Below are 22,626 nucleotides of genomic sequence, written 5' to 3'. Positions count from 1 at the left end.
CTTGGACGGTGAGGAGAGGGGAAGTAAAGGGGCAGGTGTTGCATCTTCTGCGGTTGCATGGGAAGGTGCCATGGGAGGGGGTTGAGGTGTAGGGGGTGATGGAGGGAACGATCCCTACGGAATGCCGCCGGGGGAGTGAAGGGAAGATGTGTTTGGTGGTGGCATCATGCTGGAGTTGACGGAAATGCCCTATTCGGTCTGTCCACAAGCATGACCCAGACCTCTGGATTACTAGCCTAGTGACATTACTGCTAATAGTCATTTGGTAGTACAGAACTTGAGTATTGTTGAAAAAATAGACATGTCTAAGCTTTTCGCCTTGCACTCATCAGGGGACTGGTGACTGACAGTTAATTGTCTGGTGCAACTGGTGCATTCTCCATGGCAACGTCTTTACCAATCAGAGTCCACTTGCCAATCAGTCAGTACCCTCTCACATACAGTATAAGTTGTTGTTTTACTGTTATTTTGGTATTGTTGCAAAGTGTCCTGATGAGCGCCCAAGACGAAAAGCTTAGACATGTCTATTTTTTTCAGCGACATTATCACTATTACCACTACGCCACCAGCTTGCCCATGTAGAATTTGTGATTTTGTCAAACAGTTTATAATGGATTATTTTATCTGTATCCCATAGATGCTTCAAGAGGACCCCTATGCCATTTCTTATCTCCATTTTAAATATTTGCTTTCACTGCTTGTAGGTCAAGTTACTGTCCCCAGTATGTTTAGTTGCCTCCCCCTCTGTATCATCTCCAAAGTGCCCAGTACAAATTGTTATCATAATTTTATTTGGATATGAGAAGCCATTTGTTGGGATGTAGATCGACATCCCAACAAATGGCTATGGCATTTTAGGTAACAATTAGCCTCTGTTTGTTCTCATTGGGTTTCCTATTTATTCACCCCCACCCCTTCCCCGCTTCCCTTTCTAACCTGGGATGCTGGGGCTATTTTCATTGTTGCGCCCATTGGTGGAGATCAGCTAACTAAGCACAACCGGGAGTGAATCCTGTTTCAGTAGCACAGCCATCAGGAGAGTAAGTCCTTAACAGTAAATATTGAATCAGTTTTATGACCCCTCTGACATAGAGATTTTGATTTCAGATTCTGAAAGGAAACAGCGAGCTCCTTATAGGACTTCTGGATGTCAACAACTTTACAGACAACAAGTGAGTTTAAAGTTTGTTGATTATAAATATATAACCATTGTAGCAGACTGAAAGCAGATGTAAAGAATGGTGTCCCGAGGCTTCGGTGTTAGAACTGTTGCTTTTCTCAATGCATAACAATAACCTGGACTTGGAATAGTTGGCACACTTTGCAGCTGACACAGTAAGGAGCGATATTAACTGAAGAGGAATTTAGACTAAAATGGGCAAGAATTAACTTTCTGTGGCGAGTTTAGTTTGTATTTACCCTACAAATACAGCTACTTCACTCCAAAGATTTCACCTGACTGGTTTGCCTATTTTACTAACTGTCACCTGACTTCAGATTGTTGCATTGCACTGTTCTAAATACCTCACCTATACAGCTATAAATCTGCCCACCTGCTATCTGATAACAGTAAGAGGGTCCATCGTCTGTACCGTGTTCCAGTTCACTTCCTGTGCACTATGGCATTTGGTCCACAGGGAGCAAAAGCTTGCCTATAGAGGTGGACTTTTGCTTTGGGCATGAGTGATAGACACTGGATAAGCCAGGAGTTCATTAACATGTCGAATGAACATCTTAAATTCTGTTTAGACATTGTGTTGCGCATCTGCAACATTATAACTTCATATTACCAACTCCATAATGAAGTTTCAGGTTTAAAAGTCAGTTCAGCCAGTAACAGAAGCCCTGTTTTCCCCCTCCTCCTCAGCGTAAGTTGGCTGGTGCATTTTTCATTTGCACTTAGTATGACCTTGGCTGAACTAAGCCATATTTCCATGTTCAATTATTTTAAAAATGTTAGGCGTGTGCCAAGCAATTCAAACCACAGTTGCTTGCTTCAAATCAAAGAGGGAAGTATTTTATGTTCCAAACTGCTAGGTTGTAAAGTTGTGAAATGTGGTTTAAAGCCACAGCTCTTCCGATGATAAACTGCTACCTCACCTGGGGATTTAAGGGCACTGCCAATTGCGAGCAAGCCACGAGAGACAGGAAATGAGAACAAAAGATGGGATAAGCATGTCAACCCGTGACCTCTCGTGTACTTTCCAGGAATTATTTATAAGACTGAGTTAAACCACAGGCTTACTGTGGTGACAATGGTGTGTACCATGAAGCATCAGAAGAGAGGACAGACAAAAAGATTTTACCTTTAAATGGACTTGTCCGTGAGGATTTATCTCCAGTGGTATTGCTTTAAACGTTGAATGATAAATTATAACCAACAAAATACTGTTTGATAGCAGGAACTGACGTTTCTGGACAGGAAATGTGCAATAAGATTTTTAACACGTATAAATATAAATAATACAATGACGTATTTATATAGTGCGTTATCAAAATTGTTTCCAAGTACTTCATATAGTGAGTTACTCTTATGTGCAATGATTGTTATGTAGGCAAAATTGGTGGACATTCTGCACTAGCAACACCTCATAATCAGGGATGAGTGACAAGTCAATATATTTTGATACTACAGTATGGGTTGAGGAACCACTGTTGGTTCATGGTAGTGCCACTACCTTATTGAAATAAGTTAACTCAACAGAGGATTGTAACCGGGACTTGGTCTATATGGTACAGCAATCACTGGATAAAGCTTCTGAGCCATCACTGAAACTTTTTAATACATTTTAGAGGTACATTTTGCACTGGTGAGTGTTAAGGATACTTGGAGTGGGAAAGTGTTCCACTTCAGGCTCCTAGTATTATTAGGTGTAGCACTGTCTGGTACACAGTTAATCTCACATTCCTTGAGTAATTTCCTACTGTACAGTGTGATTTTTCACTTCCTTGCACAAGCTGTCAGTTTTCAAGACTGAAATTGGTGAGTGTGCTTCAGTCTCATGTCCACTCGGAACTGGGTTGAGGCTACCCCAAATTCATTTTAAGTGCTAATCGTTGCAGCTAAGAGAGATTTGTATTCCATACGTCTAAGCTAGAATTGAAAACCGAGACAAGGAATGCCCATTCTTCTCCCCATTGTACACCTCTCTCTATTCTAGATAAGGTGCTACCTAGAAATGAGCCTAGTCTAGTCTCTCTATTTATGTGATGGGTATTTTTGATATTGTGCTTATTTGGTGCAGCAAAGCAATAAACAAGGAATATGAAGAGTATGTTCTGACAGTGGGGGATTTTGACGAGCGGATATTTCTGGGAGAAGATGCTGATGAGGAAATTGGGACACCTCGAAAATCTACAACAGGCGTTCCAGTTGGCAAACTATCGGCAAGAATGCAAGTAGAGTGCAACCTGCAACAGCATTTTGAAAAGGTAATTAGACCTGTTTTAATACTCAATAATTGTTTGCACCACTGACAAGAGATTGATCTATAGTTACTGATAAATTCAGCCTCCCTCTGCTCCAGCCAGTCGTTACTTTCTCTTCTTGATCTTGATTTTGTAGTCGCGCTCTGAGTCAGAATTTCATATCTCACTCCAAAGACGTGATTTTATAATCGAGGCTGACATTTCCGTGCATTACTGAAGGAATGCAGCATTGGTGAATGAGATGAGTAACATGTTAAACTGAGGCCCTAACTGCTTGTGACCATCTGAAGCTCAAGTCCCAAAACCTCAATTCTAGCTATAACCTTTAGACTGATGCTTTGAGATATTGCTTTCAGTAGAAGATTCACAGTGAGGGAGATTAAATGCTAAACTCTTCTCGTTATGTTTTCACAGACAAAGTCTTTAGCACCTTCAACACCATTGACAGGAAGACGGTACCTGAAAGAGAAGGAACCAGTTGTAACACCGGTATCCTCGGCCACACAAAGCGTGAGTCGTTTACAATCCGTGGTAATGGGACTCAAGAACATTCCTAGCGAGCATCTGCTGCAGATTTTCAAGTGAGCAAAGCACTTTTTACTACATTAGTGGCTTTGTGAATTTGTTTCCAAACTACATGCAGACAAGAAGCATTCTACTTTCCTCCATTCTTGATTTTCTGATTTTGGCTATTTGAAGTTGCCATGTAGAGTCCTGCACTTTCCCAGAGGTAGAGAGGAAAGAACCCTGAGGAAAGTCATCATCAAGCTACCTTAATAGTCAGTTTCCAAGCAGCATTCCAAGCTTGGCTTTCTATTAGAGAAGCCTGCATCTTCTTTGTCCCTTTCTTGGCATTCTTTGATGGTCTCATTATGAGCAGCAAATGTAATTGCCCCACCCCACTTTCTCATTGACTTTCCCACCAGTTGCGCCTGCTGGGGGCTAACTTCGCCAACTTTCTTCCTGTCCCAACTGCTGATCATGTGGACCCTGCCACCGTTTCAGCTCTCATCTCCCCTCTGCGCACCTCCCTCCAGAATGTCCATTCACAAGTGAGGCTCTTGCCATTCATGAACTTATGGATGATTGCATCGACATCATGGCCTTAACGGAAACTTGGCTGAGGGGTGATAACTCCTTTCCCCTTAATGAAGCCTCCCCACCTGGCTGCGCCTTCCACCACTCAGCCATCAAGACTGCCGCGGTGGCGATGTGGCTCTTATCACCAGATCACACCTTGGCCTGACCACCTACTGCTCTGGCATTTCCTCTTCCTTTGAGCATCTCATCTTGTTCCACCCCTTTCACTTCTTTTTCAAAATGCCCATTTTGTACGGCCCTCCAAGGTATAATAAAAATTTTCTCACCGATTTCTTCATTGCTTTCCTCCTTTAGCCTCTGCATTTCTCATTTTCAGTGATTTAATTATCCTCCCTAAATCTCTCCCTCCATGTAAACTCCCAACTCGTATTCACAGCCACCCCCTTGATCTTGCCATCTCATATTGCCTTACTATTCCCATGGTTTCAGTCACAGGTAAGACAATCTCTGATCACTTCCTTGTATTGCTCACCACCCATGTTCCCCTTCATGCCCCAACCCTACCTCTTCTGTATCCATCCCTTGAAAAAGTCTATCCCCAAATTCACTCACATCTGCACTTTCAAATCCCAACTATCTAGCTTCTGGCCCTCTGTTCACCACAACATTTCTGCAGGTACTGATTTACTCAACACTGCCCTCGCCTCCACTTTTGATGTCCTAGACCACAATAAAACTATTGCTGTCACTCTGGACATTCCCCTTGGCGCGGCTCTTCGTTCACATAAGTCCAATGGATGTAGACTTGAAAGGATATGGTGCACAACTGGTTTAGCTATCTGCCACCAGACCTATCTGGGCCACTTAAAACACTACTGGGCCCTACTCTCTTCTGCTAAGACTGTTCACTATTGCAGACTCATCCTAGAATGCAAAGATAACACCCGGCTTCTTTCCTGAACCGCAGACAGTCTTGAATCCCTGTTCCCGCCACTCTCACCAATAACAAGTGCAAGGAGCCCATGGACTAATTTTTCACTAAAATTGAGACAATTCGATCAGCTGCCTCGACCACACCCCTCCCTTCCATTAGCCTGCCAGGCCAAGCTTCCTTTAATGCTCCGCCTTGCCCTCACCCCAAACTCATCTTTCTCTAGTTACTCTCCTACCTCCTCTCATGCCCTCTCTGAGCTCATCTTGTCCATGAAACCCACCTCTTATTCCCTTGATTCTATTCCCACTAAACTGTTAATCACCCAACTTCCCCTACTAACTGCTAACCCGGCCCCCATGTTAGCTGGTATTGTAAATGGTACTCTCTCTTCAGGTGTTGCCCTCTGTTATTTAAATCTCTCAAAAAAAAACTCTTGACCCATCCATCCTTGCAAACTACTGCCCCATTTACATCCTCCCTTTCCCCTCCAAAGCCTTTGAACATGTTGTCGCCTTCCAAATCCATTTCCATATTTCCTAGTATTCCATGTTTGAATCCCTCCAATCAGGTTTCCACCCCTGCCATAGTACTGGAAAATTTACAAATAAAATCCTAGTCACTGTGACAAAGGTAAACTTTCCATCTTTGTCCATCTCAATCTGTTTGCAGCCTTTGACACGGCTGACCACACCATCCTCCTGCAGCACATCTCCACTGTCATCCAGCCGGGTGGGACTGCTCTCATGTGGTTCCATTCTTATCCATCTAATCGTAGCCAGAAAATCACTTGCAATGGCTTCTCTTCCTGCTCCAACACTGTTACTTCTGGTGTCCCCAAGGATGAATTCTTGGTCCCCTCATCTACATGCTGCCCCTTGGTGACGTTATCTGAAGGCACGATGTATGTTTTCACATGTATGCTGTCAACACCAGGCTCTACCTCCCCACCGTCATTCTCGACTCCTCCACTGTTACTAAATTATCAGACTGCTGACCTGACACCTAGCACTGGATCAACAAAAATTCCTTCCAATTAAATACTGGGATGACTGAAGACATTGTTTTTTTTCCCCCCTCTAAACTCAATTCACTAGCTACCAACTTCATCCCTCTTTCTGAAAACAGCCTGCCATTAAGCCAATCTATTAGCAACCTTGGTGTCACATTTGATCCTGAGATGTGCTTCCAACCTCGTATTCATGCCATCTCTGAAACTGCCTTTTTCCACCTCGGTAACATTAATTGACTGGAATAGAGCTCCCTATACAGTTGTATAGGGTATTGGTGAGACCACATCTAGAACACTGTGTACAGTTTTGGTCTCCTTATTTAAGAAAGGACATAATTGCATTAGGAGCAGCTCAGAGTTCACTTGACTGATTCCTGGGATGAGAGGGTTATCTTATGAGGAAAGGCTGGACAGGTTGGGTTTGTATCCATTGGAATTCAGAAGGTTCAGAGGTTATCTTATTGAAACATATAAGATCCTGAGGGGACTTGACAGAGTGGATGCTGAAAGGATCTTTCCCCTTGTGGGAGAGACTAGAACTAGGGGACACAGTTTAAAAATAAGGGATCTCCCACTTAAGACAGAGATGAGAGGAAATTTTTTCAGAGGGTCATGAGTCTTTGGAACTCTCTTCCCAGAGAGCAGTGGAGGCTGGGTCATTGAATATTTTTAGGGTTGAATTCTTCCCCCAGGGCTCATCAGTTGGCACTGCAGACCCCTTCCCCCCCCCCCCCCCCCCCCTTCTACCCGTTCATGCCCATTCACACCTGCACATCCCCCATGCCAGTTCACACCTGCACACCCCCCATGCCAGTTCACACCTGCACACCCCATCCCATTCCCGTTCACGCCTGCACACCCCATCCCATGCCCGTTCACACCTGCACACCCCCCATGCTAGTTCACACCTGCACACCCCACCCCATGCCCGTTCACACCTACACACCCCATCCCATGCCCGTTCACACCTACACACCCCATCCCATGCCCGTTCACACCTGCACACCCCATTCCATGCCCGTTCACACCTGCACTCCCCACCCCTGCCATTCACACCTGCACACCCCACTCCATGCCCATTCACACCTTCGCACCCCACCCTATACCCGTTCACGGCTGCACACCCTCCATTCCCGTTCACACCTGCACGCCCCCTCCTACCCCGCACATACTCATCCCAGCACTTCCCATTCTCCTGCTCCATACCAGCTCACCCATTTCACAACCCCTGCAACACCCCTAACACCCCCAACCTCCTTCGCCTCGTCTAGGCTTCCACACTTGCCCCACCTCTTCATCCTCTCCTCCCCATCTAATTCCGCAACTCTAAACAAACACTTTTGGTTGCTGTATTTAATTCAGCTTCTCAGCATTTAATTATAATTAACTCAGCCATATATCACTCCTCCTATTTGTTGGATTTTCACTCAAATACCTATGTACTAGTTTGACTCAGTAGGCAGCATGCTCACTTCTGAGCCACAAGGTCCTGGGTTCAAGCCCCACTCCAGAGACTTGAACCCATAATCCAGGTTGATGTGCCCAGTACTTATACGAAGGGAATGCTGCACTGTCAGAGATGCTGTCTTTTGGATAGGATGTTAATGATCCTTTCTGCCCTCACAGTTGGATGTAAAATATCCGGGAGCGCTATTTCAAAGTTATGCCCAGTGTCCTGGACAATATTCAACCTTTAATCAATACAGTTTTTTATTTACCTCATTTGTGGGAACCTGCTATGTTCTTGGTTCTTGTGTTCTTTTCACACAGGGGACTCTCTCAGAGTCAGGACTGCATTGTGAGGTGGATTACCCCCTTATGTCCCCATACAGGATCATAGGGTCAGGCTGGGGTTGACTTCCAACCCCCCCAGCACTCCCCTCCATCATGACTACTGCCATGATCCTCACTCAGTCTGATGGTTAGTGTGCAAAATTGAGAAATATCACATGGGGGCAGCAGAGAGAGCACATTGTACCGTAGAGGGAGCTTTACTCAATATTTAACCCCGTGCTGTATCTGCCCTGGGAGTGTTTGATGGGGACAGCGTAGAAAGAGCTTTACTCTGTATCTAACCTGTGCTGTATCTGTCCTGGGAGTGTTTGATGGGGACGGTGTAGAGGGAGCTTTACTCTGTATCTAACCTGTGCTGTATCTGTCCTGGGAGTGTTTGATGGGGACGGTGTAGAGGGAGCTTTACTCTTTATCTAACCCCATGCTGTTCCTGTCCTGGGAGTGTTTGATGGGGACAGTGTAGAGGGAGCTTTACTCTGTATCTAACCTGTGCTGTACCTGTCCTGGGAGTGTTTGATGGGGACGGTGTAGAGGGAGCTTTACTCTGTATCTAACCCTGTGCTGTACCTGTCCTGGGAGTGTTTGATGGGGATGGTGTAGAGGGAGCTTTACTCTGTATCTAACCCCATGCTGTACCTGTCCTGGGAGTGTTTGATGGGGACAGTGTAGAAGGAGTTTAACTTGAAGTCTTCCAGAACTCTGTTGCAAGCCCCGTTTGCTGAGGTGTTGCCATAATAGTCAACTTGCTAACCAATCAGCACCCTTTCCTCCTGTAGTATAAATTGTTGTGATTATTTGAAATTTGGCTTTCTTGAGTTTGTTCTGGCGTGTACGAGACAAAAAGCTTCGGCAGCACACCTCTCTTTTCAGCTATATTCAAGTTCTGTGCTACCAAGTGACTGTTTATAAACACGTATCTGATATAATGTAGCATTTCTTAGTCTAATTGCAGAGTCTTTTTTTTCCCAAAGTTCTCCGGCTTACAATTATAAAGCTTTATTCACTGATTTCAGCTCCTGTTCACGGAACCCAACTGAAGCTATAAAGGCACGATTGAAAGAGATGGGCGAGACTTTCTGCCAGCGCTACACCCAGCCTGTGGAAAACCAGGCTGGTTCTCATATAGGTGAGAAGCTCAATAGAGCTGACAGCTTTTGTTTCCTCTTTGAAGGCAGAATAAACTCGCACCCCTTTGCCTTGATTGACTATTGTTTTTCCACACACCATCTGTCAGTACTGCCTGGACCATGACCCCACCACTGAACATCAAGCCATTGTTTCCAGGACTGTTACTGACCTCATCTCCTCTGGAGATCTTCCTTCCACAGCTTCCAACCTGATAGTCTCCCAACCTCGGATGGCCCGCTTCTACCTCCTACCCAAAATCCACAAACAGGACTGTCCCGGCAGACCGACCGTGTCAGCCTGTTCCTGCCCCACGGAACTCATTTCTTGCTACCTTGACTCCATTCTCTCTCCCCTTGTCCAGTCCCTTCCCACCTACATCCATGATTCCTCTGACACCCTACATCATATCAACAATTTCCAGTTCCCTGGCCCCAACCGCCTCCTCTTCACCATGGACGCCCAATCCCTCTACACCTCCATCCCCCACCAGGTTGGTCTGATGGCTCTCCGCTTCTTCCTCAAACAGAGGCCCGAACAACCCGCATCCACCACTACTCTCCTCACTACTCACACTGAACAATTTCTCCTTAAACTCCTCTCACTTCCTCCAAATAAAAGGTGTGGCTATGGGTATCCGCATGGGCCCCAGCTATGCCTGTCTCTTTATGGGGTATGTGGAACATTCCTTGTTCCCAGTCCTACTCCGGCCCCCTCCCACAACTCTTTCTCCGGTACATCGATGATTGCTTCATGCTCTCGTCTGGACCTGGAAAAATTTATTAATTTTGCTTCCAATTTCCACCCCTCCATCATTTTCACATGGTCCATCTCTGACACTTCCCTTCCCTTCCTTGACCTCTCTGTCTCAATTTCTGGTGATAGACTGTCCACCAATATCCATTACAAGCCTACCGACTCCCACAGCTACCTCGACTACAGCTCCTCACACCCCGCTTCCTGTAAGGACTCCATCCCATTCTCTCAGTTCCTTTGCCTCCGTCGCATCTGTTCTGATGATGCCACTTTCAAAAACAGTTCCTCTGACATGTCTTCCTTCTTCCTTAACCCACGGAGGTTGACAGCGCCCTCAATCGTGTCTGGCCCATCTCCCGCACATCCGCCCTCACACCTTCTTCTCCCTCCCGGAAACATGATAGGGTCCCCTTTGTCCTCTTGTCCTCACTTATCACCCCTCCAGCCTCCGCATTCAAAGGATTATCCTCTGCCATTTCCACCAACTCCAGCATGATGCCACCACCAAACACGTCTTCCCTTCACCGTCCCCACCGGCCTCATTCCGCAGGGATTGTTCCCTCCGGGACACCCTGGTCCACTCCTCCATCACCCCCGACACCTCAACCCCATCCCACGGCACCTTCCCATGCAACTGCAGAAGGTGCAACACCTGCCCATTTACTTCCCCTCTCCTCACCATCCAAGGGCCCAAACACTCCTTTCAAGTGAAGCAGCATTTCACTTGCACTTCCCTCAATTTAGTCTACTGCGTTCGTTGCTCCCAATGCGGTTTCCTCTACATTGGAGAGACCAAACACAGACTGGGTGACCACTTTGCAGAACACCTTCGGTCTGTCTGCAAGCATTACCCAGACCTCCCTGTCGCTTGCCATTTCAACAGTCCACCCTGCTCTCATGCCCACATGTCCGTCCTTGGCCTGCTGCATTGTTCCAGTGAAGCTCAACGCAAACTGGAGGAACAGCACCTCATCTTCCGACTAGGCACTTTACAGCCTTCCGGACTGAATATTGAGTTCAACAATTTTAGATCATGAACTCTCTCCTCCATCCCCACCCCCTTTCCGATCTCCTCCCCCCACCCCGCCACCTTTTTTTTCCAATAATTTATATAGATTTTTCTTTTCCCACCTATTTCCATTATTTTTAAATGTATTTCCATCCATTGTTTTATCTCTACCTTTTAGCCTTTTTCGATTCCTTCACCCCACTCCACCCCCACTAGGGCTAATCTATACCTTGCTCGTCCTGCTTTCTACCCTTAATGTCACCTATTAGCACATTGCTTAGATAATATCACCACCTTCAACACCTCTTTGTCCTTTTGTCTGTGACATCTTTTGGTTATCTCCACCTATCACTGGCCCTCTATCCAGCTCTACTTGTCCCACCCCCGCTTAAACCAGTTTATATTTCACCTCTCTTCTATTTTTATTTAGTTCTGTTGAAGGGTCATTCGGACTCGCAACGTTAACTGTGTTCCTCTCCACGGATGCTGCCAGACCTGCTGAGTTTTTCCAGGTATTTTTGTTTCTGCTTGGAAACCAGCTGCTGGAAGGTTCTCATGCATTCACTGCCCCTGAAATGTTATCTTCCTTACTATGGGGAAGCTTTGTTTGCGACCTTTCTACACCAGGAGGAAGAATTAGGTCTGAAAATAATCTTGAGCAGACACCAGGGCTGTAACCACATTTCCATTATCCAGTAAAAGATGTCCACCATGGCAAATTTCTCTAAAGTGACTGCTGTGTCCAGCAGCTGCATCAATGCTATGTTATACTTTTCAGCTTTGTAATTGTATATATAGATGAATTGAGTGCCATGTGACCTTAAACAAACCTGTTGCCTAGGTTTGTAAACTTTGGTGACCATGAAGAGTTAGTTTTTGAGAGATCATTTAAGTTCTATTAATACTGTCCTGTTACAAGGTCTGTCGGCATCTGCTTCAACCATATTATTGATATGCAGTTCTAGAGAGTGACATTTGTATAAAATATATCTTCCTGATTTATAAAATTGCAGATTTATTGGTAAGGATATTTGGCTCTCCAACCTGCACATTTCCTGTCCTAACCATTTCACCTTTATTTGAAAAGACTATCAAGCAGTTATGCGCAAAACTAAATCTCAGTATGAATCACTAGCTTTGGGACTCAAGGGCAAAGATTGAGGGATAATGAATTCAAATCGGTTTAAAAATCTAGAGCTGTACCACTTTCTATTGAGCATTCATATGCCCATTTTTATGAAGAAGCCTCTTCTGTAAAAGTTTCTTGACTCTCATTGCCATATGAAATAGGAGCAGGAGTAAGCCATTTGGCCCCTTGAGCCTGCTCCATCATTCAATAAGACCATGGCTGATCTGATTGTGGCCTTAATTCTACTTCCCTGTAAACCCCCCATAACCTTTGCCTGCCTTGTAAATCAAAAACCTGTCTAATTCAGCCTTGAATATATTCAGTGACCCAGCCTGCACTGCTGTCAGGGATAGAGAATACCAAAGATTAACCACCCTCTGAAAGAAGCAATTCCTCCCCATCTCCATCTTAAATGGGAGAGTCCCTTATTTTTAAACTGTACCCCTTAGTTTAGATTACCCCACAAGGGAAGGAGGCTTGTGTGGAACATAGACCCGCATGGACCTGTTGCACCAAATGGCCTTATGCTGCAGACTCTTAATCCCATTAAAGTGACCATGACAATTTGTTTTCTCCTCCCCTATCATCACTGCAGGTATATACTGTAGAAAGATTTTCCCATCTTTTGCTGTTGTATTTCAAATTTCCAGCATCGTTGGTATTTTGCTTTCAGTGCTGTCCCTGATCTGGACTAGTATTTAATACAGATGCTGGGTAGCTAAAATGTAGAGTGTTCTAATCCCTAGGGCTAACATCCCTCATTTAATGAGCACAAGTACTAATAAAAATTAAATTTGCAAAAGAACTCCATGGTCCATTTCAGAGCAGGGAGTTCCCTTGGTGAATAGATTAAAATTCTGCCCAGACTCAAAAGCAGATTCTCATCACACCATATGACAGGGAAAGGCTGGCTGATCCAACTAGCCTATTCCGTATATTTGTGATGCCTTATGCATCATGTTCTCAGATGCCAAGTAGTCTCCTGTAGAAAAACCAGATTAAAAACCCAAGGCCGACAAGGGAGCAAGATCTGTAAAATTTCAATCCCGCTTACCGATAGAAACTAGTCCAGGAAATTACATGACCTATATTATTCAGTGCCTAACTCCCGTATGATGCCTCCACCAATGAGAAACCAATCCAGTTCTCTCTTTAAAAGGCACGAATTTTTAATTCTCTTTAAAAGTATGAATTGCTTTGAGATATTTGAATATGAGATGGTGTCATATAATTTAAGTAGTTTTCCTAAATGACTTTCTACTCTCTTCTATTGAATAATTGTAATCCATATGTCAGTATCTTATTCACCATTGCTTAGCTAGTGATTTGATAAATGTTCTTTTTACAAATGTTGCTCCTTCCATAATGTTTTGATAGCTCACAATGAAAATGTTAAGACCATGTTCTCTCACTAAATCTGAAGGAATTTATGGAAATCCCTTTTGTGTTTGGATCATTTGAAACAGATTTTGCCATCAAACGGTTGCGGCTTGCTGAAATCTTGTATTGGAAAATCCTGGAGACAGTGATGGTGCAGGAAAGTCGTCGAAACACTGGGAAAGACATGACTGTGAGTAGCTGGAGCAGCTTTGCATGTCGGAGACGTATCACTATTCTGTACCTCAGTACATTGTGGAGACTTGTAATTTAAGTGAATTTTAATTCTCTAGGTGTTGCTGGAGCAAGATATTTTTCATCGCTCTCTGATGGCTTGCTGCCTGGAGATAGTTCTCTCCTCCTATAGTTCCCAGCGTACTTTCCCATGGATTATCGACATCCTGAATCTTAGCCCCTTTTACTTCTACAAGGTAAGTTAAGAATTTTTGATCCTAAGATAGACATTGATGAGGATACTCATTTAGCCAATTTCAGCTCTTAAAAACTTCAGAGTTCTGGCCTCCACTACTTCACCATGGTCCATCCTATATGTCAATCAGTATTTTGTGTGGTTGAGAGACATACTTCCAGTCCTGTGTTACTGTAACTGGGTGATATTTTGCTAAAATAACTTTATTTCATTAATTTTTAGTTCCATTCTCCCCACAACTTGGGTGTTTATTACTTCTCTCATGGACCACCAATGAACCAAGTGGTGGATTTGAATTTGAGTGCTTTCTGCAAACCTCAGTGTAATCTAACTTGCTACCACATGCACTTAATGAAGTTAGAGCAGCTATGTAACAACTAACAAGAATTTCTTACGCAAAAGCAAAATGGTGAACATTTGAAGTACAAACAGAAAATGCTGGAAGTACTCAGCAGGTCGGGCAACATCTGTGGAGAGAGAAACAAGAGTTAATGTTTCAGGTCATGACTTTTCTTCAGAACAAAAGACTTTCTTGGCCTAAACCTACTGATCAGGATCAGAACCCATATTTCCAACCTTGATCAGACAAAAAAAAATTCCCACTTACCTTCCTTTGATTTTTCTGGGCAATCTGCTGATGAAGATTTCTTCCAAACTGACTCAACACATGAAACCTCAGAGATACCAGCAAAGGGAATCTGTGCTGAAACCACATCCACTTTTTACAGAACAAAAACAAAAATACCTGGAAAAACTCAGCAGGTCTGGCAGCATCTGCGCATAGGAACACAGTTAACGTTTCGAGTCCGTATGACTCTTCAACAGAACTAAGTAAAAATAGAAGAGAGGTGAAATATAAGCTGGTTTAAGGGGGGAGGGGGGTGGGACAAGACGAGCTGGATAGAGGGTCTCTATCCAGCTCTTCTTGTCCCACTCCCCTCTTTAAACCAGCTTAATTTTTCCCCTCTTCTATTTTTACTTAGTTCTGTTGAAGAGTCATACGGACTTGAAACGTTAACTGTGTTCCTCTCCGCAAATGCTGCCAGACCTGCTGAGTTTTTCCAGGTATTTTTGTTTTTGTTTTGGATTTCCAGCATCCGCAGTTTTTTGCTTTTATCCCCCTTTTTACAGCACTGGCTGCTGTATTTTTTTATATATTGATTCACGGGATGTGGGCTTCATTGGCTGGGCCAACATTTATTGCCCTTTCCTAATTGCCCTTGAGAAGGTGGTGGTGAGCTGCCTTCTTGAACTGCTTCAGTCCATGTGGTAAGGTACACCCAAGGTGCTGTTAGGGAGAAAGTTGGAGGATTTTAAAGGGATTAGGGTAGGTGAAGTAAGTTGGTGAGTGAGCAGGATGGCAGCTGTGCTGGGTCGAGAGGAGTCAGGAATCAGGGGGTCGATCGGGGGAGGTCAAGGTGGGAGTCAGGGGGATCAGTGTGTGGTGGCGGAGGTGGCGGGGGGGGAACATCGTTCCTATGGTTACCCAGAAGTTAGACCAGGATTTTCCTGTCTAACATTTCCTGGGTAACTGTCTAGGTAAGTAAGTCATAACTCTCCAAAGTTTCTGACTGTAACTCCAAGTTGGAGATCTGTTCAGAGAATCCTGGGAGCAGGGGAATTGCCCATCGGAAGTTCAAACTTCCCGGCAACTCCCACGGAGTCATTGTGTTGGGATATCCGAAGGGTCTCTTGGTGCATCAAGGGAGATGGGCCCTTATGTCTTTGTGAACCATCTCCGGAACTCTGATACTTGATACAGAAAAGGTATTCCATCCAGGGTAAGGCAGACCCAACCGGAAATAACTCAGTGTCCAAATACACCATCCAAAGCAGCCCTGATTTCTGTGAGCTGGTATGTAGGATTCTGACTCTCTGAATCAAAATGTCAGCAGCAACAAATATAAACCAATACATCAATCTATTTATAATCTATATATAATATACCAGAAGTCTTGTGCATGCCGCACACATTTCCTCTTATTCTAGTTACTGTCATGTTATTTGCCATTTATTTTCAATGGTGCTCCTTTACTTATCCTATCTGACCCTCCCAGACAGGCCATAGGCTGGCAGAAGAAAGGAAAATATCTGTGATTCAGGAGGAGGTTGCTCTACTAAAGCCAGATATTGGTGAGGAGAGAGAGGCAATTTTAATCCTTCCAATGTTGGGAAACATTTAAAATACTGAGTTACATAGCTGCCATGGAGGCAGCAGGACCCCTCAGTCTTATTTTTAACCTGCTTTCCTGAGCAGGTGGCAAGGAAAAGCAGCCAAAGTCAGTGCGGTCCCTCTTTATATAAGCATGTCAGGTCCCAATGCTAAATTTGGCTCTAGCGTGAGTGGGGAAGCTCCTGTGCTCTTCCACCAGCCCAACCTGGGACAGAGAAGAATCCGCCCCAGCTTTTCTTTCTGTTGTGGAGCAGGATCCCCGGTTACCTCGCTACCTACTGCACCTGGAGTTAAAATCAGGCTGTACTCTACACCTGACCCATACTTGATACTGGAGATCAAATGTGTGAATTTGACTAAGGGCTTTTAGTAACCGCAAAATTGAATGTTGTACCCCAGAGAATATGCTGCATAGCATATTTATTCCAATCATAGCACATTCCTGTATAGCATATACCTTAGCATCACTGGGAAGGCCTTCACTCGGGTCATGCTTAAACGACTCCATCTACTTGCAGACCGAGTATATCCAGCAGTACAGTGCCGTTTCCCCGCTGGTACATCTACATTGGACATGATCTCCTGCCAGCTACAGGAGAAGTGTAGGGAACAGGATATTTACTTTTGCAGATCTCACTAAAGCATTCAATATCATTACCAGGGCAGGACTCTACAAGATTCTGAACAAAAAACTCCTCAGTCCCATCAGCTCCTTTCATGACAACAGGCAATGTACTATACAGTTTGATGGTTCCACTTCCGACAGTTTCAAGGTGAAGAATGGAGTGAAACAGGGCTGTGCCCTAGCCCACACTTTGGTATCTTCTCCATACTCCTGACCCTTGCCTTCCTTACAGAAACAGGTGTTTACCTGCATAGTTGGTCAGATGGTGGGCTCCACAATCTGTACTGAAAGCGACGGCAAAAATACAGCACGTCTTGATCAGAGAACTTTTCTGTGCTGAGGACGCTGTGCTAGTCAGTCATATGGCAACTCAGCTACAAAGTCTCATGGATTGTCTCTCCCATGCCTGCAGCTTGTCCTCCCTTATTGTAAGCACCAAGAAAACAATAGCTATGCGGAAAGGCATAGACAAGTCAGGGATGGTCAGCATGGATTTGTTAAAGGAAGGTCTTGCCTCATAAATTTGATTGAATTCTTTGAGGAAGTAACAAGAAGGGTTGATGAAGGTAGTGCAGTGGATGTTGTGTACATGGATTTTAGCAAGGCATTTGACAAGGTCCCACATGGCAGATTGGTCAGGAAAGTAAAAGCCCATGGGATTCAGGGTAATGTGGCAAACTGGATAAAAGGTTGGCTTTGTAACAGGAAACAAAGGGTAATTAATGGCTGATGGATGCCCTTGCGAATGGAAAGTTGTCTCAAATGGTGTTCCACAGGGCTCGGTGTTGGGACCCTTGCTGTTTGTGTTATATATTAATGATTTGGACGTGAATGTGGGGGGCACGATTGGGAAATTTGCAGATGACACAAAGATTGGCCGAGTAGTGGATAGTGTAGAGGATAGCCATAATCTCCAAAACAATATAGATGGGTTGGTGGAGTGGGCGGTAGAGTGGCAGATAGATTTTAACATAGAGAAGTGTGAGGTCATACATTTAGGGAGCTCAAACAGTTACAGGGATTACAAAATAAATGGGAATATACCAAGAGGGGTAGATGAAGTGAGAGATCTTGGTGTACAAGTACACAGGTCCCTGACAGCAGCAGTTCAAGTAGACAAGGCTGTAAAGAAAGCATGGAATGCTCTCCTTCATTGGTAGAGGTATAGAATATAAAAGTAAGGATATAATGTTGGAATTGTATAAAACACTGGTGAGGCCACAACTGGAGTATTGTGTGCAGTTCTGGTCACCACATTACAGGAAGGACGTAATAGCTCTGGAGACAGTGCAGAGGAAGTTTACAAGAATGTTGCCAGGGTTAGAACAGCGTAGCTATGAGGAGAGATTGGATAGTTTGGGGTTATTTTCCTTAGAACAAAAAGGCTGAGAGGTGACTTGATTGAGGTGTACAAAATTATGAGGGGAATAGATAAAGTGGACAGGATAAAATTGTTTCCCTTGATGGAGAATTCTAGAACCAGGGGACATAGATTCAAGATAAATGGCAGAAGGTGTAGGGGGGACATGAGGAAGAACTTTTTTACGCAGAGGGTAGTGGGTGTCTGGAATTCGCTGCCCAAGTTGGTGGTAGAGGCAGAAACTTTAAACTCTTTTAAGAAGTACCTGGATCTGCACCTAAAGTGCTGTAAGCTGCAGGGCTATGGGCCGAGTGCAGGAAGGTGGGATTTGAAAGGGCACCTGGGTGTCCTCGGGCTGGCATGGACAAGATGGGCCGAATGGCCTCCCTCTGTGCTGTAACTTTTCTATGGCTCTACCTAAAAATGAGGTGTCACCTGGTGAAGCTACAACTCAGCATAAGCAGCATAAGCATAAGCAGCAAGTGATAGAGCTAAGCAATCCTGCAACCAACGAATCAGATCTAAGCTCTGCAGTCCTGCCACATTTAGGCGTGAATGGTGGTGGACAATTAAACAATTCACTGGAGGAGGAGGCTCCACAAATATCCCAATCCTCTATGATGGGGGAGTGCAGCACATCCTCCTCACAACTCCCATTTCCCACCTAGCTTAGTGTCGTCAGCAAACTTGGAAATATTACATTTGGTCCCCACATCCAAAATCCCTTCCAGAGCTAAGGAATTTTGGAAGATTATAACCAATGCCCCTACTATCTCTGCAGCCTCTTTTAAGACCCTACGATGCAGGCCATCTGATCCTGGGGGCTTGTCAGCCTCAGGTCTAATAGTTTTCCCAGCACCTTTTCCGTAGTGATGGCGATTGTTTTAAGTTCCTCCCTCCCTTTCAGCTCTTGATTTTCAAGTCTCTGTGGGAAGTTTTCTAAATCCTCTACCGTGAAGACAGACACAAAATACCTGTTCACCGCCTCTACCATTTCTTTGTTTTCCATTATTAATTCCCCAGACTCACCCCTAGAGGACCAACACTAGCTTTAGTTACTCTTTTCCTATTGAAATACTTGTAGAAACCTTTACTGCCTGTTTTTATATTACTAGCTCTCTTTCTCTCATCCTCTACTCTCCCGCTCTTTTATTTTTTCATTCTCTGCTGGCTCTTAAACTTACCACTTGTGGCAGAGCCTGCTTCTCACAGATTGGTCTCAGCCATTAGCAAAAATAGACCATTTGAAGCTACCCCATTCCCAATGGATTTGATTTGTTGCATGTGTGTCATCTTACAGAGACGGAAGGTTGCTGACTACAACGCCAGAAAACTGGATGCTCAGTCATTGAGCAAGACTGAAATCAACAGATTTTTGGACACTAAGAGAATTGAGAGATGGGAAAGTGAAATTGAGGTAGAAGATCAGCCATGATATTGAATGGCAGAGTAGGCTAGAGGGGCTGCATTACCTGTTCCTGCTCCTATTCATGTTCTTAAGAGGAATTGCAATAACAAGCCTACTACATTTGGAGGCATTCATTGTATGATCAAATTTAAATCAACAATATATAATGAAGCAGTTCATTCAGCTTAATGGTATGACTGGATAGAATGTTCTGTCCATTACACCATGATGACATAACGTAATTTAAACTATTACCTAGAATGAATATTGTCATTTAATATGATTAGCGCTAATGTCAGTGACACTAATTATGGTGATAACCATTCCTGTAGGTGATAGAAGTGTTAATTCGGGCAGAGGACGGTCTTTCCCGTGACATGGTGAAACACCTCAACAATATTGAAGAGCAGATTTTGGAGAGTCGGGCTTGGAGCCATGACTCAGCTCTTTGGAACGCTTTGCTTGGAGCAGACAATAAGGTTCCAACGTGTGAAGAGGTAAGTTGCAGATACATTACACATTCTTTTAAGTAATGTATATTCGATGAGTTATAATTATCATAAAGTCCTGTGTTAACTTTCTAGAGCATGGACTGTGTGGCCAAGTGGTCAGCAGTTTTACTTGTCCATACTTCTGCTTATTATCATGGATACTCCACTCTGTAAAATGTTTCCATTTTCATAAGAATTAGAAGTTAGATAAGGCCTCTTTCTTGTATGATGTAGACTGGTTATTTTTCATCATTTTTTTTCAGTGCCACAAATCGACCCCATTGCCTATGAATGCTTAGTTGACTTGATATTTAATCATTCTTCTTCGCTGTTTCCTTATAACCATTCCACATCTCCTCTGAACCCATAGATCAACCACCATTACCCCGATCAGCCCTCCATTTTTGGCTCCATGATTGCATGTAACTTTTTAATCAACTTCCTATGTACTCTGGTTGATACACTGTCCCTCTGATGATTCCCAGCTCTATCCCTCTTTATAGACTCAGAACTTTTCAGCTGGCTAGTGACTGTTTAATTCTGATCTTTACTTATGCTCAACAAGACATAATTCCGCTGTTGCTTCTTAGCCCACTGTTGTTGAAATTATTTTCTTCTCTCCTCTCCATTGTCCCTACCTGTCTTCCCTTGTTCCTTAATATCTATAGAATTCAGGAGCATTGCTGATGGACTGGATGGTTGCTTGTGACTGAAGGGCCACTATTCATTTGGATAGCCATGGGTTAATCAAGAATAGCCAGCATAAATTTGTTAAAGGCAAATTGTATCTAGCTTGATTGAATTCTTTGATGAGATAACAGAGCAAGTTAATTTCCGAAGACAAAGGACAAAGTGCTATACAGAAGGCTTATTAAGAAGATGGAAGCATATGGAATTAAGGGGAAAGTGGGGAATGAATACAAATTAACTCAGTAGTTGGAAGCAAAGTGTGGTGGTGGATGGATGTTTTCAGGAGGTAGTTTGTAGCGGTGCTCCCCAAAGAACAATTCTTACATGCGACCTAAACTCAGATGTAAGGAGTACCATTATTAATTTAAATAGTCATTTGGTAGTACTGAACTTGAGTATTGCTGAAGAAAAGACATGTTGAAGCTTTTCGCCTTCCACTCTTCAGAACATTACATCATAAGACGTAGGAACAGAAGTAGGCCATTCGGCCCAACGAGTCTGCTGCACCATTCAATGAGGCCGTGGCTGATCTGATAATCCTCAACTCCACTTTCCTGCCTTTTCCCCATATCCCTGAATTCCGTGACTGATAGCTTCAAGGCTATCTCAGCCTTGGCTATACTTAACGACCCAGCCTCTACAGCCCTCTGCGGTAAAGAATTCCACAGATTGACTACCCTCTGAGAGAAGAAATTCCTCCTCATCTCTGTTTTAAGTGGGAGTTCCCTTCTGAGGTTATGCCCTCTGGTCCTAGACTCTCCCACGAAGGGAATAACCTCTCAGCATCTACCCTGTCAAGCCCCCTAAGAATCTCTCATGTTTCAATAAGGTCGCCTCTCATTCTTCTAAACTCCAATGAGTACAGGCCCAACCTACTCAATCTCTTCCATAAGAAAATCCCTCCATCCCCGGGATCAACCTGGTGAACCTTCTATGGACTGCCTCCAATGCCATTATATCTTTGCTTAGATAAGGTGACCAAAACTGCTCACTGTATTCTAGGTGTGGTCTAGCTAGTGTCTTGTGTAGTTTTAGCAAGACTTTCCTATTTTTATACTCCATTCCCTTGAAATAAAGGCCAACGTTCTACTTGCCTTACCTATTACCTACAGAACTTGTAAGTTAACTGTTTGGGATTCATACACAAGGACCCCCAAATCCCTCGGTGCTGCAGCTTTCTTCAGTCTTTCTCCATTTAAATAATATTCAGCTCCTTTATTCTTCCTGCCAAAGTGCATAACCTCACACTTTCCCACATTATATTCTATCTGCCACGTTTTTGCCCACCCACTTAACCTGTCTATATCCCTTGGTAGACTCTTTGTGTCATCCTCACCACTTGCCTTCCTTTTGCGTCATCCACAAACTTGGCAATAGTACATTCACTTCCCTCATCCAAGTCATTAATATATATTGTAAATAACTGTGGCCCCAGCACTGATCCCTGTGGAGCTCCACTAGTTACAGGTTGCCATCCTGAAAATTGCCCCCATATCCCAACTCTCTGTCTTCTATTAGTTAGCCAGTCCTCTATCCATGCCAATATACTATCCCCAACACCATGGGCTCTTATCTTATTAAGTAGCCTTATGTGTGGTACCTTATCGAATGCCTTTTGGAAATCCAAATCCATTATATCTGCTGGTTCCCCTTTATCTATCCTGCTTGTTACCTCCTCAAAGAATTCTAATAAATTTGTCAGGCGTGATTTCCCCTTCTTGAAGCCATGCTGACTCTGCTTGACTAGATTGTGCATTTCTAAATGCTCTGCTATTACATCCTTTATAATAGACTCCAACATTTTCCCAATGACATATGTTAAGCTAACTGGCCTATAGTTACCTGT

At 44.0% G+C, this 22,626-nt stretch overlaps 1 protein-coding gene across 2 annotated transcripts in view; it reads left to right on the top strand.

The window, feature by feature from the left end:
- Positions 1-22,626, top strand: part of rbl1 (retinoblastoma-like 1 (p107)) — a 100,458-nt gene that overhangs the window by 43,120 nt on the left and 34,712 nt on the right. For both annotated transcript variants that reach the window (XM_078554769.1, XM_078554770.1), the window contains exons 7-13: positions 1,108-1,172; positions 3,246-3,432; positions 3,844-4,010; positions 9,221-9,333; positions 13,693-13,796; positions 13,897-14,034; positions 19,932-20,096. In XM_078554769.1, the coding sequence (XP_078410895.1) occupies positions 1,108-1,172; positions 3,246-3,432; positions 3,844-4,010; positions 9,221-9,333; positions 13,693-13,796; positions 13,897-14,034; positions 19,932-20,096 (939 nt within the window). The remainder of the gene's footprint in view (positions 1-1,107; positions 1,173-3,245; positions 3,433-3,843; positions 4,011-9,220; positions 9,334-13,692; positions 13,797-13,896; positions 14,035-19,931; positions 20,097-22,626) is intronic.

This window comes from Cetorhinus maximus, chromosome 13 (assembly GCF_964194155.1).
Source record: "Cetorhinus maximus chromosome 13, sCetMax3.hap1.1, whole genome shotgun sequence".
Lineage (NCBI taxonomy): Eukaryota > Metazoa > Chordata > Chondrichthyes > Lamniformes > Cetorhinidae > Cetorhinus > Cetorhinus maximus.
The sequence above is the reverse complement of the archived record's forward strand: the minus strand, read 5'-3'. Positions and strand labels throughout refer to the sequence as shown.